Raw genomic sequence first — 18,525 nt, 5'->3', positions numbered from 1 at the left:
TATGTCACTGTTAGCCGCATAAACGAGTGACGGCGGCCTTGCAGCCATGAACAGTTGCTGCCCGTTTGCTACACTGGCTTTCATTTCGTATTCTTTTTTTTATGCGCAGCAATGAGCGGTGATGCTAGCGAAAACAGCGATGCGGGAGCGTCCGAGCTGCGATGCACTTTATATACAATGACGAAGTTAGAAAATAAAATGGTTCGTTCAGAAATGTGGCTTATGAACACATGCCGTTCGGGGCAGAAAGCTTTATGATACGCGCGGCGACTGCTGAAAAAGTATGGTGCTCTACTTCTGCAAAAGATATGTAGTTATTTCTAAGCGGTACACGTGCAATATTTGCAGTATGGCAATAATGCGCTCTCTCCCAACCTCTGTAGCAGGCTATGTGCGCTCGAGCGTTGTTAGCCGTTCTGCATTGGCTCAAAATACGTGTTTTCATGTTTTAAATGTGTATAGTGTATAGTGGTTACCGTAGAAAGTTCCTTGTTTCTTAGCCTTTATAACAGTGCTTGCTTAACCAAAAAAAGTACGGATTGCATGAACGAACGCAGCATCTCCATTATAAAGCTCTGCAGGCTCCAATATTGCTTATACGAAGGAACGTAGCGTCTACGTTCAATAGCTTTGAAGCCTCCTGTATTGCTTGCCTTCTGTCTGTCATTCTACGTATTGCAGGAATCTCCACCATTTCCTCAAAATACACTGCACAGCCAAAGGACATCACGCATACTCAAGGGCAAAATTTCAAGTATCAGATGACGAATGTAAGGCTTCGAAGACAGCAGGTGAAAACCCGCAACACAAAGTGCTTAATCGCAGCTCTTTAATGACGGACACACTGGATTACACATTCGAGATGAAGATGTTGGTGCGTGCTTAATTATTTTTGCAGCCATTTTATTTCGTCACGCTACCATTCACATAATTTTGCTGCCCTAATTTACCCTACTTCGCAGAAGTACAAGAAACAAACGTCTTATTTTTACCTGCCAAAACAATCCCATTTTAAGCAAATTATTTGCAGTCGTGTATTTGCAGTTTTTTTTTATATTTGTGGATAGTTGCCACACGTCTTCTATGTGCTTTGCTTGTGCAAAGTTATTGCCATCCCGCCATTTGTTTCCGACTACTCTCCATTATACCGGTGTCACCCGACCACTTTCGATCGCGAACAAGTCCGATCCGGATTGAAATTCGCGACTGATATTGGCGCCATCGCGCAGCTTGCGCAAAAGAACCAATCGTGACTGAGAAATTCAAATGGGATTGGGCTTGATCGCGTTTAAAAGTGCGCCGTGTGAAACCCGTATTACTTCCATTTCGCTGTTTCTTCCCGTTTTCATGTATTTGCCTCTTACAATCTAGCTGCAATAAATTGTTGTCTGCTATTTTCGTGCTTTTGACTGTGCAGCAAGTTGATTTATGTTTAAGGAACACGGCACATTTATTTACAATATACCTTTTGGCATGAGTTACTAGACGTACAATATCATACGCGATAAAGTTCTACTTCCTCAATAGTTGGCATGATTGTTGCGCTAAGTTACAGCTCGCAACAGCAAATATGAAGTTAAATGAAACATGAGGGAAACACCTTTGCGCGCTCGTCGTCGCAACATATAAACAGCGGCATAAGTGCCTCCATGAAATCACGCGATTTAAGCAAAGGTATGGGTAAAAAAGAAATACAAAAAACGAAACTGAAATTAGAGCCTCCGAGATTCGGCAGCGTACGCGACCATCTTGGAGGCTGGTGCGTTTCGCTGATTCCGCTAGGTGCGCTGAGAGCCAAAGTCGGCCGCAGGCGCCTATGGGAGTGTCCGCTCTTAACGTTTACTATGTTACTCTGTCGGTGTATGGCAAAGTTTGAACCACGGAATCAAACCATTTTTTTCTTTAGACGCGTCGTCGTGTGGTTTAGGTGCAGTTTTAGTTCAAGTACAAGCAAACAAAGAGAGACGGCCAGTTATATTTGTTTCAAGATCACTGACTCCAACAGAAACTCGCTACGCGCAAATATAAAAGGAGACCCTAGCTCTAACATGGGCGACTGAGCGTCTCGAAAGTAATGTGCGTGGACTACACATAACGCTGGAGACAGATCACAAACCGCTAGCGATATTACTAGGAAAGACTCCCCTAGATTTGGTACCGCCGTGCATTCAGAGACTCCGAATGCGTCTGATGCGATTCAGTTTTGATGTTGAATATGTTCCCCGGAAAAATTTGGAAATTGCTGATGCACTTTCTAGAGCGCCAGTGCGAGGGCAAAAAACGAAGAACTTCCTTTCTGTTGATGAAGTGAACTCGTTTGTTGTTGGTGTGTTATCCGAGTTGGGTGAATCGGATCACTTTAGACTGGTCGCCGAAGAGCAGGCACAGGACGAGACGAGTGCTGCCCTGCGCCTGCGTGACAAGCACACATACGTATATATACTACGGAGAAATAAGGGGGGCGGGGGGGGTTCATTTCCGTTCGTGTTAAAGACGGTGTCGTTTGTCGCCCAAACACGACAACCGGATGAAGCCTTTAATGCGCCTTCGAAAAGCACGCTGAAACAATTATTGAAGCTCTGGTGAAATTAATTTAGAGCACATTTTGGTATTGTAATATGTGCTTGTTCAATTTCCATTGTTTTAAGTAGAATAGCAATGTTAGCTCCTTCTCCTTTATGTCTTTTAATTCCTTTTCTTTCTTTCTTCTACGTGTCTCATCAATAATTATATTTTTGCCGCCAAGTATGTTATGTTTATAGGCACGGTCCTACAAACTACCCTTGGCTTAGACCGGCCTGATGGTGTTGATTTGGATTTTTGGAGGCAATAAATATTATTGTATTTGTTATTATTTTATATAGTACCATTATTATGTAAATGTTTACCTTTACACCTATTATGTGAGTATGTAACACATCGCTGTACCGACTCTGCCGGGCCTAGTCGCACAAGTTCTCGTGGACTTAGACCGGCCCGTTTCTTTGTTTTGCTTTTGGATATGTGTAAATAAATTATTATTATTACTATTATTAGCTCTTCGAGCGTACTTTGACGAAACGTAAGCGTCTCTTCAAGTGTTTCATATGCAGGACAACGTGCCGTTCGCGCTGTTAGCATCGCTTGTCGCACATCCCGTGACGTCCACTCTCCTGCTGCCTTTCTGAAATTATATGTTACTATGTGCCTTACACCACCAGAGTATGCCTCTAGTTTGGAGCAGAACGCGCAAATCTAATTTAGACCTCATTGAATGCGTCCTGAATAAATTGATATCCGAGCATTACTTCAAGCGCCACTATTAAGCAATATGCAAGCACTACTTTCTGCATTGTGCCTGTATGGACCTATCTCATAGCTATTTTCGTAGGTTCTGTATACATGTACATAATCGGGTTCTATGATTATATTTCCTTTTACGCCCACCTCCTTGTCTTCGGTTTCCCTATTTGTTTCTGTTTCTCTATTTCACATTGTTTTGTCTGTCCCATTTGCCTTCTTTGTGCATTTTGTCTCGCATATTACTTTTTAACTGCACCGGTACGAAGACTAGTTCAGCGCCGTGTTTGTCCTCTCCTCGTTCTGGTCCCGTTCGTTTAGCGCTGTTTGAATTTTATTGTTACCATGCAACACCAACTCGCCCAATCCGCTGCCCTTCTACGAAGACTCCGCAGCTGTTCGTGGGCACTGTGTTAAACAGTTGTATGATTTATTTATTTATTTATTTATTTATTTATTTATGTGCGTCACCTCGCACGTATAATATCAAGACATATTAAATCAGACCTTTATTGTACCTTCACAACATGGCGCGAAACATTGATCAAAGTACTTCGGATCTCGTACAATTTCCCATCCCACAAAAGTTCACCAGGCAGCATTCCGTGTTGTCAGTGTGAAGTGGTTACAATATGGATTCTCCTATGGCACTCTACATTTTGTATGTGTTAATATATTGAGTTCCTTCCCTGTGTTTGATACAAGTTAAAATGATCGCGTCTTATCATTAGCCCCTTTTCAGGCACGGCTCCTCGCTTTGTATGCCAGATTTGTCTTTACCGCACATTGTCCCTTGTGTATTACTCCACGTGTGCGCCAGCACAAAGGCTTAGCTGCTCTTGGACACTATAATAAAGGTTTGATTGATTGAGTGACTATAATTATTACTGTTATTACTATTACATTGCGGCCTAGTTATATTACCAGAAAGTGCATTTGAACTCGGGATTCATAGGAGATCCCGCAGGGCATTGGAAGGCGTTCGCAAAGTGCGTGCTGTGCATCAGCGGGACGTTGCAGAGCTTCTCTCCGCTGACCGCCCATCCGGTCGCATCCGCTTTGGCCACCATGCCACCACACAGAGTGAAGCACAGCAAGGCGAAGAATATCTGCTCGCCCTGGAGCACCTCGAGACCGGGAAGACGCAGCTCGGCGCTCGTGACCCCTGGCATCGAAGTGTTGGACGCGAGGAAGGCGCGTCGCATCGGCTCCAGGTGCCAGATCGCGGCCATCTCCTCACTGAAAACGTGGCGCAGTAGGCGAAAAAGACGTCACAATAGGTGGTGTCCAAATCCACGTCTCAGCGACGATTTCCGCAGAGTGAAAGAAAAACCTCGAAGGCTTTTGCGGGTTGCATGAGCCAGAATGGAACGCGGAGTCCGAGACGCGTTATGGCTGACGTAACGACAGAGCTGGGCTAGTTAGTGGGATTCCAAAATATGAAGATACAGTGCCGAAAACACAGAAAAGGATTAAAAACTGACAAACAAGCATTGTGTTCGTAGTCTTGAAATCCCTGTCCGTATTCTCGGTGTTGTTTCTTCAATTATGGTGCCATCTATTCGATATCACTTATATTCAAGAAGCTGAAGAATTTGGAAAAAGACCGAGGATTCGCAGACACGTGCTTTGTTTCAACTTAAATATTTCTGTTCAAGGAAATTGTCAACGTTTGGTTAATGTCTTCATGCAGTTCGTGTTCAAAGAGGATTGAATTTGGGGGGATGCGCGGGGCGGCCTAGTTACCCCAGCATTCATTGCTGTCATTATGAACAGTGGTCGAACAGGGCATGTGTCACGCTGGGGCAAATCCTTTCCCTCTAACAAGTGTTCGGCTTGGTTGCTTAAAGGGCCCCTTACCAGGTCTGGCCGTTTTATGCGGACAAACGCAGAACATACTGACACGTGTACTTATCTTTATCGTGCGACACGTTTCACCGCCTAACAAATGATATCGCACAGCGCAGGCCGCGCTTGCATTTGTCGGAAGTTTCTGGAATGTTATCGATGGTTCCATCCGCTGTCTGTTGTCACCGAATTGTGTAATCTGATTGCATGTATGCGCGACGCGAATGGCGTAGAACTTTGTGGAAGGCATGCTGGTCCCAGCGATTACTCTGGAACATTCGACTACTGATCTATAAAAGCCGGTGCGCTTGACCCGCTGATCAGATTTCGATGACCGCTGATCATGTTCGCTGCTACTATTGTTGTTTAAGTGTTTTTGAGGGCACAAGTTCGGCCAATAAAATGCTCGTTTCGTTAATCACAGTTTTGCTGCGTTCTCAGCCGTCACTACCACGTGATATCTGGTGGAGGTGCTAGTGCGTTCATGTACCGGACACCCCCGCAAAGCCGTGATCCAAGCCCGATGCCAGAGGACAAAACCAACATCGCGCAAGACCAGCGTGCTAGCCGCAGAGTGCAAGGACTGCCCCTGGAGCACGGACTTCTACCTGAGACGACAAAGAAGATCGTGGTCAAAACAACCCCAATGGCTACCCCAGCGTCCTCCGTTATCCCATAACAAGCTCGGGACCCACCGACCTTCCATGGAGCAGCGACTTAAGACCCGGAATCCTGGCTGGACATCTACTAACAAATCGCGACTTTCAACAACTGGGACTCCAATGACAAGCTGCGGCATGTATACTTTACCTTAGAAGACGCCGCCAGAACGTGGTTGGAGAACCGGGAGTCGACTTTGACAACATGGGACCTGTTCCGGAGCGGCTTCCGGCGCACTTTTACGAGCATCGTGCGTAAGGAAAGGGCCGAAGCCATGCTGGACGCCCGAGTGCAGCTATCTAACGAGAACGTTGCCATATTCACGGAAGAAATGAACCGTCTGTTCCGCCAGGCCGACCCGGATATGCTCGAGGAGAAGTCCGCCATTTCATGCGGGGTGTGAAGGAAGAACTTTTCGGCGCAATGATACGAACCCACCGAAGACCGTACAACAGTTCCTTCACGAGGCCACCAGCATCGAGAAGACACTCGAAAGGTGGAACCGGCAATTCAACCGCCACACGACCTCTACCAATTACGCAGGGATTTAATCACTGGCTACCGACGAACTGCGCGAGAATATCAGAGCTGCAGAGGTTGTACTCCAGGTCACAGCCTCAAGTAGCCTCAATGGTCGAAATCGTCAAAGATGAGCTTGAGCGATCGCATGGAGTTCCTGAGCTGCAACCAGAATCACGGAAGCCCCAGCCGGAAGCGATGACCTACGCCACCGTCGCCCGCCGTAAAGGCCCCCCTCCACGGCCACGCCAGAGCCCTATAACGCCGCAATTTCGTCGTCCACCGCCAGCCCGCCCACCCGTCGCCCAGCGCCGCTACGCGAGGAAGACGGACATTTCGCGCTCTCCTGACCACCGCACGCTCTGTTACCACTGCGGAGAAGCGGGTCACGTCTACCACCGATGCCCATACCGAGAGATGGGACTGCGAGGGTTCGCCGTGAACGCGCCGCGACGACAGCTTGGAGAACGACCTCGCGATATCGCCGACTAGCTCGCCACCACTCACTGGAGCCCTCGACAACCGTCCCGTTCGCCGTCACCAGGCCGCTACCTGTTGCCGCGGAGCCGACCATACAGTGTCCCAGCCCATGGCCGGTCTGCGAGCCCATACCCGGAAAACTAAAAGCAGCAACCGATGGAGGTGCGGTTGCTGTTCGTCGAACTGACGAAGATCCTCCGCCGCCGACGAAGACGCCAAAGAAAATGCCTCGACGACATAACGATACGCCGCCATCGCGACGAAGTCTGGAAGCAAAGAATACGCCGACGAAAGACCACCTGACGACGCCACGTATCAGCCAGAGGCCAACGCGACGCAGCCGTGATCCGACGCCAAGACCTAACTGTAACGCGAAACAAAGAACAATCGACCTCGACGTGCTTCTCGGCGGCCACGCAGTCAGTGCCTTAGTAGACACAGCAGCCGATTATTCCGTCATGAGTGGACCCATCACCGCCAAGTTGAAGAAAGTTAAGACTGCGTGGGAAGGCCCACAAATTCGGACCGCTGGAGCATGTCCAGGAATTCTGGACATTCTCCCTCGGAACTTCACAGCAACGCACAAGTGTGACTCAATGGGAATTTTTTTTTTCTAATTTATATTTCAGAATATAGGGCGAGGGTCAAAAAGTTTCAAACGACGACAACAAGAGGGTAGTCCCTTCTAGCAACATATGCATTTTGGCACTTAGTCGGAACATTGGTGGTACGTTAAAGCAGTTAAATAAAGTCAGACAGGGGCGGTGAAGTCCAACGACAGGAGAAAATCGTTTTGCACCCTCCCGCCAGAGGGCACATTGGCTTAAAAAAGCGCCAAATTTAAACCTTAAAGCGATTTATTACAGCTGACATTGAAAAGGTATTGGTAGAGGGAGTGTTATGCAGCCTGTTTGCACGTGCAGGCTTTTGAGAAGCAGCCGAGATGGTACAGAGTGGCGCATGTTCGCTCTGTGTATGAGTGTGCGGGCGTGTGCCTCCGTATTTGCGTTTGCATGCGCGCGAGTGCGTGTATCCGTGTGTCAGCGTTCGCGACGTGTGTGAGCGTTCGCAGCGTATGTGGGTGCCTGCGTGTGTGCGCGCTTGTGCGCGCCCTTGCGGTGCATGCGTGGGCGTGTGTGTACGTGTACGCGTGCCAACGTGTGCTTTTCGAGTTTCAGCATGCAGGATTGCGAAAAAATGTGTGCGTGTTTGTGTGCGCATGGATATCTGTGCGTGCGTATTGTGTGTGTGTGTGTGCGCGCGCGTGTGTGTGTATGCGTATGACGGATGGAGAGAGAGTACGTGCGTGTGAGGGAGAGTGCGTTTGCGTGCGAGGGATACAGAGTGTGTGTGTGTGTGTGTGTGTGTGTGTGTGTGTGTGTGTGTGTGTGTGTGTGTGTGTGTGTGTGTGTGTGTGTGTGTGTGAGAAGAAAGAGAGAGACGCTGTTTAGAGACAAGACAAAGCGGACGTTGCGTACTACGCTGCGATGTTTTCCTTTGTTAAACTGTACTGCATGACCAGAATATAAGTTCTTTTAAAGTTTTTTTTTCCTTTAAACTAAGTTCTGTGTTATCAATCTCGCACAGCCGGCGTATAATCACTGTCGCGCTCACCTATCACTGTTTCCAGCATGTGTGTGCGCGCGAGGGAAAGAGAGCGTGTGTATACGCAAGGGAGAGAGATAGTGTGCGTGAGTGTGCGTGCCAGCGGAGAGTGTGTGCGCGTGCTAGTGCCTCCGTATGTACATATGCTTGCACGCGAGTGCGCGTATGTGTGTGTGAGCGTTCGCGGCGTGTGTGCATGCCTGCATCTGCGTGTTAGTGCATGTGTGTGCGCGCTTGCGTGCTTTCGGCGCATGCATGGCGGCGCGTGAATGTACACATGTGCGACCGTGCTTGTTCGTGTTTCAGCATGCATGCCTGCGGACATAACTGTGCGTGTTTGTGTGCGCATGGATATCTGTGCGTACGATGGGGACGATGAAGAGGGCGTGCGAATGCGTTTGAGGAAGAGAGTGTGTGCTCGTGCCAGGGAGAGAGAGTGCGTGTGTGTGTGTGCGAGGGTATTTGCGTGTTTGCGGGTGTGAGCGAACATTTTCCTGCTTACACCTACTCTTGGAAACAAACGCGATGTGGAGACCATTAAAGCCCGTGTTTAAATGCACGAGACAACTACGAATGACACTGCAAAAAGAAAGCGCCTGCGATGTCAGTAATGCCGCCCTTGCCTACCACGGCCCGTAAGAGGCTGCCAAGCAGTTCAACTTCGTTATCTTGCTTCCGTCGGTGGCAGCGCAATGTCTTGAAGGCAATGACGCGCAAAATCTGCACTATCATTCGATCGTGTATCGTTTCGGTGACCAAGCGAGCTTTCGGCAGCGCACGTTTGTTGCTATATTGACATTTCAACTTTAAACGGCTTGCGTTCGGAAAAAACAATGTGAATAAAAATCGACAGTCGTCTGGCCGCAAGAAACATGCTCACGGAGCCGTGTCATTCATGACAATATCTCAAAAGGCTGGAAGCGGTCAGGTCGACGTTACCCTCGACCTTTTTCCGCGTCAGCGAGGCTTTCACAGAGCGCTTAATTGCAAGATATATGTTCTTACTCTTACAGGATCATGTTTCATAAGCATATATTCGCTCAACTATACAATGTCGAAGGCAGGCTCCAAACTACTCATTCGCTTTAGCCACCCAAGATCAATTATTTAAAAGATAATCAACATACATTCGTGAATTACGCACACAACTGTTCAACTTGCTCCGTATCCGGAGGTTACCGTCTGAACACTCTAATGATAATAATGTCAGGAAGATTTACATTGATCTATTTCTTAAAATTTGGTGCCGTCAAAAAAGACCACCTGTATAATGATAGTGCAGTAGGCATCTAATAAAGCAGGTGCGAATGCTCGGACAGGTTTTCTTGGTGCAATTCAAGTTGATGAACTTAGAACACACGCATCCAAGGATGCACCTCTGTCTTTACAATGTATTCTCCTACATTGTTCAAGAAATGCCTCAGTGCCACGGTACATCACAAAAGGTGTGTGGTAGCATTATTTGCTCTCCCTAATAGATTTCTGAGCGTTCGCGGCATCAGGCTTGGTTTTCTGGCGTCATCAGGAATCAGAACAGTGAATTAGGGTCTGATTTATCTTGCATGAGTAATTGACAAATCGCGCAACAGAAGGTTCCCGGAATGATGTGTGATGACGACATTCTGCCACTATCGAGAATGAATGTGATTTATACACGAGCGAATGTTTGTGGCTACGCAGCGAAAAGCCTAGGCCTTAAGTTTAGCAGAGAGAAATCGGGAATTATGATGTTTAATGAAAAGACGAATAATTACATGGTATCAATTCAACAGCAAGTCATACGCATAGTCAAACAATGTATATGCATATTCAGCCATTGCATATTTGCTTGCTTACGAGGGTATGGGCCATTCCTGATTATGTCGTTCTTGTTTCGGGTATGAGCCCCCATTGCAACGAGCCACTTTAGATTTTTTCGCCCTAATCAACCAATATATCGTTTGCCAATGTAGCCGTGCGGTTTGGGGCTGCCTCCACCACGGGCACTAGGTCGGAACTCATGTTTCCATTGACTGCATACGTATATCAGCAATAATTCTAGAAAAAAAGCGGTATTTTTTTCTTTATGTGTTAACAATAGCCAGTTAAAATATATTCCGCAAAGCACTCATCCCAATACTTCAGTACTTTTTGTTCTAACACACACGTGCGCGCTACTGTATTTGATATAATGTACCATAATAATTTTGCATTGATTTCCGCCAGGCAGCTGTTTTTATTTTGAATGACGCCAGGAAACCCAGCCTGATGTCAGCAACGCTCATATATGTAATCGGGAGCGCGCACAATGTTCTCGCATATACCTATGCGTATATACAGGGTGTCCCACGTAACTTGAGCCAAACATTAAATACATGCAAATGCAACGTACCTGTACAGACTCAACGTAATGTTTGCCATCGCTTGAAGATACTCAGATATTTATTTTTATTTCGGCATAATTAGATAATTAGCCTTAATTAATGAATCAAATTCTAAAATATTATAATTAGGTGAAAAGTGTCAGTGACAAAATTGTATAGCAATATGAAAACTCCCGATCAAGCAAAAAATGCAATGCCTCATAGCCCCGTAAGGCAGAGGCTACATACACTCAGCAAAGTGAAGCGAACAGTGCCTACATTCTTTCTAATCACGCATACGACATACAAAACAGCATGTCGAAAAATGCCATCATCAATGGCTCATACCCCCGTGAGCAATGGTTCATACCCCAGTAAGCAATAAAAAATGTAACGACTCATAGTCCCGTAAGGTTCATGGCTACTCACTTTGCGTGAATTAGCTGCGATGACACTGCCTCTGTTGTCATCGGTGATTTCATTGCGTATGTGTGGGTACCGAAAAGGGAGCGGTTACGCGTTCCGTGTTGCAGATATATCCCTTGCGATGCCACACTGATCCGGCCCAACCGACAACCCAGCGGCGTACGTGCATCTATTTGACATTATCAAAGAATGTGACTGCAGTTGCGAGGGAAATAATGATGACCCATTAGGACAATAAGTGAGTTTGTTCCTTTTGTTCAAAATTATGTCACCTCGGTCTCCTGTGCCAAACAGCTTCGCTGGTCAACCACCTTCACGGAGTGGATTGGCTCATGATTTTTTTTTTTTTACTTTCTCTCTGTCGATGAGGATCGCTATAGCGGCTTGTTGGTACGGCTTATTTTATTTTGTTGTAGCGCAAGCTGAACAAGGACAACACACGGGCTGCATGACGTTTCGAGGGTGTATATATAGCGACGAGAATGGGAAATAAATCTGTTGTTGAAAGTTAGCGTTGTGTGTGTCAGATGTGCCTTTCTGTTGACCTTGTTCAGCTCGCGCTACAACAAAATCTCTGCTATCACTGAGGAGGAGCGGGCCACGTCTACGGCCGATGCCCACACCGCGACATGGAACTACGGGGGTTCGCCGTCAACGCGCCGCGCTCCCAGCAAGATGAACGGCTTAGTGATATCGCCGAATACCTCGCCGCAGCGCTGTGAACACCCCGATGGCCTTCCCGTTCGCCGCAGCCTGGCCGCTGCCTCTCGCCCCAGCGCCGATAGTACACTACCCAACACGGGGCCGGTCTGTTTGCCCATATACGAAAAACTAAAGGCAGCAACCGACGGAGCGTCACTTGCTGTTCGCCGAAATGCCGAAGATGCTGCGCCGCCGCCGACGACGTTGCAAGAAACACCTCGCCAATGATGCGACGAAACGCCGCCATTCAGACGACGCCTAGAAGCCAAGCAGACGCCGCCTCAAGGAAGCCGGGCGACGCGACGTCGCAGCGCAGGGACAGCACGACATAACCATCATCCGACGGCATGGCCTAACCGCAACAGAAGGCAACGAACCGCCGACCTCGACGTCCTTCTCGACGGCCACGAAGTCACCGCTCTATTGGACACAGGAGGCGACTAATCTGTCATAAGTGGATCATTCGCCGCTCAAATGAAGAAAATCAAGACTGCATGGAAAGGCCCTCATATTCGGATAGTTGGTAAATAACTCATACCGTCGACTGGAATCTGCACGACAGGAACTACAGTTCATGACCAGACCTACCCTGCGACGATCGTTATGCTCCCACAGTGCACGCGACACGTTAATTCTCAGCATGTACTTCCTGAACCATTAGCGCGATCATCGACCTGAAGTCCAAGTCGATAACGCTATCTGAGAGCTCTCGGAGTCGCCATGCCTTGACGGTGCTTGACGATGAAGTCAGCATCCCACCTCACTCTAGTATCATCATTTGCGTCTGCACTACAACACCGTCAGACGTAGGTGTGGGCGAGGGGTCCAACAGCTACTGCTGGACAACCAAACTTGCGTCGCAAGAGGAATCACTTGACTGCATGGAAGAAAAGCGAAAGTAATGCTGAAAAACTTGAGCCAGGAGTAGAAACACTTCAGGAAGGGCACCAGGATCGCACACATCGAGTAAATTGTGGAAACCAGGGAGGCTCTTGTCCCCTCGGATCCTCCCGCATCTGCCTCGATGGTCATGGTTCGCGAACGAGCCTTCGACATCAATCCGAGTCTCCCCATGAGTTAGCAGCAACAGCTCAAAAGTCTCCGAGGATGCAAAGACTGCTTTTCTAAGTAATCGAGTGAAGACAAACACCAGTTCCTAAGCTTCGCCTAATAACCAAATAATGCGGTCGGCCACTCCATCAGATTATCACGTGGGAACGAGAATCCATAAAGTAACAAGTCGGTGAAATGCTACGCGACGACATCATCCAGCTTTCGAAGAGCCCGTGGGGCATCTCCTGTATTCTTGGCGAAGAAAAGGTGCGCAACCTTGCGTTTATGCCTGGATTATCGTCGGCCCAACAAGATGAAGAAGGACGTATATTCGCTCGCATGGATAGACGACACATTCGACGAGCTCTGCATTGCGAAGTATTTCTCAACGATGTATTTCAAACAGGCTGCTAGCAAATAAAAGTGGACGAGAGGGAGCGCGAGAAGACCGCATTCTTGACGCCGTACGGCATCTATGAGTTTAATGTCATGCGATTTGGAATGCGCGCACCACCTGCAACGTGCCAGCGTGTGAAGGACATGGTATTAGCGGGGGTTGGTATATTTAAATAATTAAACTACTGGGTTTTACGTGCGAAAACCACGATCTGATTATGAGGCATGCCGCAGTGAGGGACTCGGGAAACTTGGACCACCTGGGGTTCTTTAACGTGCACCTAAATCTAAGTACACGGTAGTGTTCGCATGTCGCCCCCATCGAAATGCGATCGCCGTTGCCGAGATTCGATGCCGCGACCTCGTGCTTAGCAGCCCAACAGCATAGCGCCTAAGCAACCACGGCGGTCAGCGGGAGTTGGAGTTGCAGACCTGTCTCATGTACTAGGATGACGTCGAATTTCGGCGATGTCAGGCTGCTTGTGACAGCACTGTAGGCGATAAATTCATCAGGGCTGACTCTGAAGTCGGAAAAGTGTCACTTTGCCTAAGATAATCTGCTTTTCCGGGGCTTAGTCATTAACCAATCTGGAATCCGCCCTCATCCACTGAAGACATCTGTTATCGCTGGCTTTCCACGCCGACAAGAAGGGAGAGCGCAGATTCCTTGGCCTGTGTGTTTATTATAGGCGTTTCGTCCCAAATTTTTAACGCATCGCCAAGGTATTGACATATCTCACAAATTTGACGTCTAGTTCAAGTGGCAAAACGCCCCAAATCGATGCACTTGAAGAACTTAAACAGGGCCTGCAGTCACAATCGGTGCTCGCCCAATTCGATAAAGATGCCGACAACTAAATTCACGCCAACGCAAGTAGAGTAGACCTCGGCGCCATCCTAGTCAAAAGAGACGGTGGATTTGAAAGGGTCACTGTTTACGCTAGCCGGTCGCCATCGAAAGCAGAAGCCAATTATTCTACGACGGAAAGAAAGCCTTGCCATCATTTGGGCCCCAATGAAATTTCGCCCACCTGCTCACGGCAGGATCTTCAAAATCGTAAGCGACCACCAAGCTTTGGGTTGGCTGGCATACCTAAATGATCCTTCAGGTTGTCTAGCACGATGGAGTCTCAGATTCTAGGAATCCGCCATCATTGTGGTCTATAAGTCCAGACGGAAGCATTCTGATGCTGACAGCCCGTGGAGCGACCCCTTTGACCACCCACCGCAAGACGACGAGGGTGACAACGCCTTCCTGGGAACAATAAACGTTGAAGACTTAGCCGAACAGCAACGAGCAGACCCATAGCTAAGAAACCTCGACGAGTATTTCCATGACGAGACCAACATTGTCCCTAGGGCATTCAAGCGAGGATTGCCTTCGTCTTCTCTGCAAAACGATGATCTCGCAAAGAACTTCTCACCAGTCAGCGCCAGCTTCGGCATGGCCTACATGATGATCCAACCACTGGGTACTTCGGATTCTCCTGTACGCTGGCAAGGATACAAGAGAAGAATTACTGGCCGTTGCTGACCGCCGACTGCCCACTACGTCAGGACATGACGAGGCTGCCAGCGATGCAAGTCACCACGTACAAGGCCAGCGGGATTGCAGCAACTAATCGAGCCACCTTGCCGACCATTCCAGCTGATCGGAATGGATTGATGGGGTCATTTAAGAAGTCAACATCCGCGAATGAGTGGATCGTCGTGGCTACCGACTACCATACCCGCTACGGCGAAAGAATATCCCTGCCTACAGGTAGTGCGGCCTAATTGGCGAAATTCTTTGTTGAGAATGATGTTGTAGGACATAGTGCCCCAGAAGTGCACATCACCGACCTAGGAAAGGCTTTTAAAGCGGACCATACCCAAGCCATTCTGCACTACAGCAGAACAACCTATATGAGGGCAACTCCTACCACGCGCAGACGAATGATCTGACGGAGAGGCCGATATGTTCGCAATGTACGTCGACGTCGAGCACAAGAGGTGAGATGCCATGCTTCCACAAATAACCTTCGCTTAACACACAGTGACGCAAGAAACAACGCCGATCACGTCGTTCGAGCTGGTCTACGGAACGAACCCGACGACGACTCTCAATGCCATGCTGCCGCACGTCATTGACGGAGAGAATCTTGACGTCTCCGCCTATCTCCGGCGCGCCGAAGAAGTCCGACAGCTCACCCTACTGCGCATCAAGAACCAGCAGAGGGCTGGCAGCCGGCACTAATATATTCAAGGACGCTACATCGAGTACTATTGCAGCCACCGTTCTTGGGTTTGGACCCCAATAGGCCGACGAGACTTAGCAAAATATTTTTCGACGCTATGTCGGGCTTACATGATCGTCCCATGTATTCGCGCACTAGACTATGAGGGCGTAACAGACGACATTTCGTAATCACCATGGTGGCACTCACGGCCAGAAATATTCCACGTCGTGCACCCTGAGCTCTTGTACCACGCTAACTCTGGGTCTTTGTTTCTTTCTTTGTTTATTTTTTGGTGCGTGTGCTTTAGTTTCTTGTTCGCGTGTTTGCAGCATCAGTCAATGCTTTTTAAGAGGGGGACATTGACATATGTACTTATTGACCCTTATCTGGACTAAATTTCATCCTCCAGCAACGTAAAGCCGTCGCCGGGTGCAGGGCGCGCCTTCGTGGTTGGAACTTGCCCGAATGATCGCTTTGATTTTAGGTGTTGTGTATGTTGTCACTAAACCTTGTGTAATAAGATTGCGTGCACGACGGGAACTGTGCAGAACTTTCTGGAAGACACGCGGGCACCAGGGAATTTTCTGGAGCGTTCAGTGGCTCATGAATCAAAGGGGACGCGCTTGACTCGCAGTTTAGGTTTCGATGATCGCCGAATGTGCTCGAAGCTAACGTTGCACTTTGAGTGCCACCTGTTTTTGTGGGCACATGTTGCCCAAATAAACAGGTGGTTTCATGATTAACTGGTTTACCACTTTGCTTCTCACTGAAGCGGCTACGTGGCACTATGACGATAGCGTGACGACGAGTGTACGACAACGATGGCTGGAAGACGATTACATGACCAGATTTTGACGTCAAGGCCAGATAGTGACGGTGGAACGACCGCGACAGCATCATGAGCAGGGTATGGTAAGGAAGGCATGACGACCACTCTATAAAGTCGGCACAATGACGACGACGGCTTGATAAAGCTATGAGGACGACCGGATGAGAGCGTGTGTATGACGACAGTTGCGCAACAACATTGTATCATGAAGCCTGTATTATGACGATGAGCTGAAGAAGATGGGCGACGACGGTGTGATGACCCTAATATGGGATCAAGGTTCGTGCATTAAAAGGTTATGACGGTTCTCTTAGGCGGAGCCTCCGAGAACCCAATTGAGGACAAAGCCGTTGGTTTGAACCCACACACAAACTTTTAATGAAACAAAAAAAGCTTAGAATAAGTAGAAGAAAATAGAAAACATAAAAGAAACATTCAAATACACATAATCGCAGAAAGAAACACACATGGGGCTTGCATGCGGTTAGCGAGTACGCGAGTCCGGGCTTGCTACGAGTGCAGGGACGCGTAACAGTCTCGACGCGGCGACGCGGCGACAAGCTGGCGAAAGGAGGGGCGCCGGTCTCACCAGAGGTCGCGGTGTACGTTGACCGACCGGGCGACCGGAGTGCGCCCGCTCTGGCTAGGCGAGGAACAGCAGGCGGCTTGGTGGCGCGAGTAGACGGCGTCGGCGTTCTGGCCGGGCAGCTGGCGTAGAACTCGGGCCCGAAGCCCGACTGTTCTCGTCTCGCCCACGGGCGCAGAAGCTCGAACGCCGGCCTCGGGCAGCAGGCGGCACGACAGACGGCCGGGCAGCTGGCGTAGAACTCGGGCCCGTAGCCCGACTGTTCTCGTCCTGCCCGCTGGCGCAGAAGCTCACCGGCCTTGAGGAGCTGGTGGCACGCTCAGGTAGACGGGCGACGCACAGGAACAGGTTGGCAGGAGGCCCCGGTCGGGTGAAGTGCTGGTGGGCTCGGGTCCGGAACCCGACGGCCCGTCTTCAACGCCCGCTCCGGTGGTTGACCTCCTCCTGCCGTTGCTTCCTGGAACTCTCCTGGCGTTTCCCCTGCGTCTCCTTGCGTGTCCTCCCCTTCTGCCGGCGCATCCCGCTTTTTCTTGTCTGGCCGATTTGGCATTCTCGGATTGGCTGCCTGACGCCCCGTGGTCTTTTCTAATTGGTTGCTTTTCTTCTTTTTGTTGTCTTTCATGCGTCGCGCGTTCTCGTGCCGGACGCTCTTCGGCGTCGTTGTTTCCCTTCTTCCACCTCGGCGAGCGTGCACTCAGTGTCGTCTGCTCCTGACCGTCCCAATCACCGCACCGTGTCGCGCACCACACATCACAGACGCCAGCATGACGAAAGGCGATTGCCGTATCTGGAACGACGACTATGCAACGACCACGATGGCATCACCATCAGCAGCACATAAAATCATTGCAGGTTTGTTCTGACGCTCGTGGGCTACTTCTCAAAATGGCCAGCAGCGCAGTTCTGTATGCAAGCCTCTACAAGAACTGTGAACGAGTTCTTGGTCAATATATTTGTAAAGGAAGGATATCCGGAGGAGATAGTCTGCGATAGTGGAGCCCAGTTCAATTTAAAAGAATTTGTCAATTTCCTACAAGAACGAGCGATCTATCTGTCGCATTCATTTTTTTATTACCCGCGGGCACATGGGCCGGTCGAACGGTTATAGAGCACGTTCAAGACGTACATCCAGTTTGTACATCTGGAACAGCGTTCCCTGCGAACTGCTGTACGGCACTATATTAGCCGCCTACCGGTCAAAAGCGTGGCAGTTTGGGCGAGTTGGTATGTCATAACTGTTTAAGGCTATTAGCGCAGCTCAGGACGAGCAAAAAAGGTAACCCCTACCTACCTTTACATTTACCCCTACCTGTTTCCTTTTTTGCTCGTCCTGAGCTGCGCTAATAGCCTTAAACGCCTACCGGTGCACACCACACGCCACACAGAGGTAGCCCCGGTGTTATTGCTTCATGGCAAGCTGCCAAGAACTAAACTCTAAATCTTCGGCTTATCGCCTCAGTCATTCGCAGACACCCAATCACGAACTGGCCAGGTTATGGCAGCATGTCAAGCGGAGACAACAGAAAAGCAGAGCCTACACCGACAGCATGCGAGCTGCAAAGCTCACAACGATGGCGGTAG

General features: G+C 49.0%; 1 protein-coding gene across 1 annotated transcript in view; it reads right to left on the bottom strand.

Annotated features, from left to right (window-relative positions):
- Positions 1-3,837: 3,837 nt before the first annotated feature.
- Positions 3,838-18,525, bottom strand: part of LOC142559407 (neprilysin-1-like) — an 80,018-nt gene continuing 65,330 nt past the window's right edge. Inside the window, exon 7 of the mRNA XM_075671005.1 lies at positions 3,838-4,518. Within this exon, the coding sequence (XP_075527120.1) occupies positions 4,200-4,518 (319 nt within the window). The 3' untranslated portion in view covers positions 3,838-4,199. The remainder of the gene's footprint in view (positions 4,519-18,525) is intronic.

This window comes from Dermacentor variabilis, chromosome 10 (assembly GCF_050947875.1).
Source record: "Dermacentor variabilis isolate Ectoservices chromosome 10, ASM5094787v1, whole genome shotgun sequence".
In the NCBI taxonomy this organism is placed as follows: Eukaryota; Metazoa; Arthropoda; class Arachnida; order Ixodida; family Ixodidae; genus Dermacentor; species Dermacentor variabilis.
Note: the sequence above shows the minus strand (reverse complement) of the source record. Positions and strands in the feature narration are given on the sequence as shown.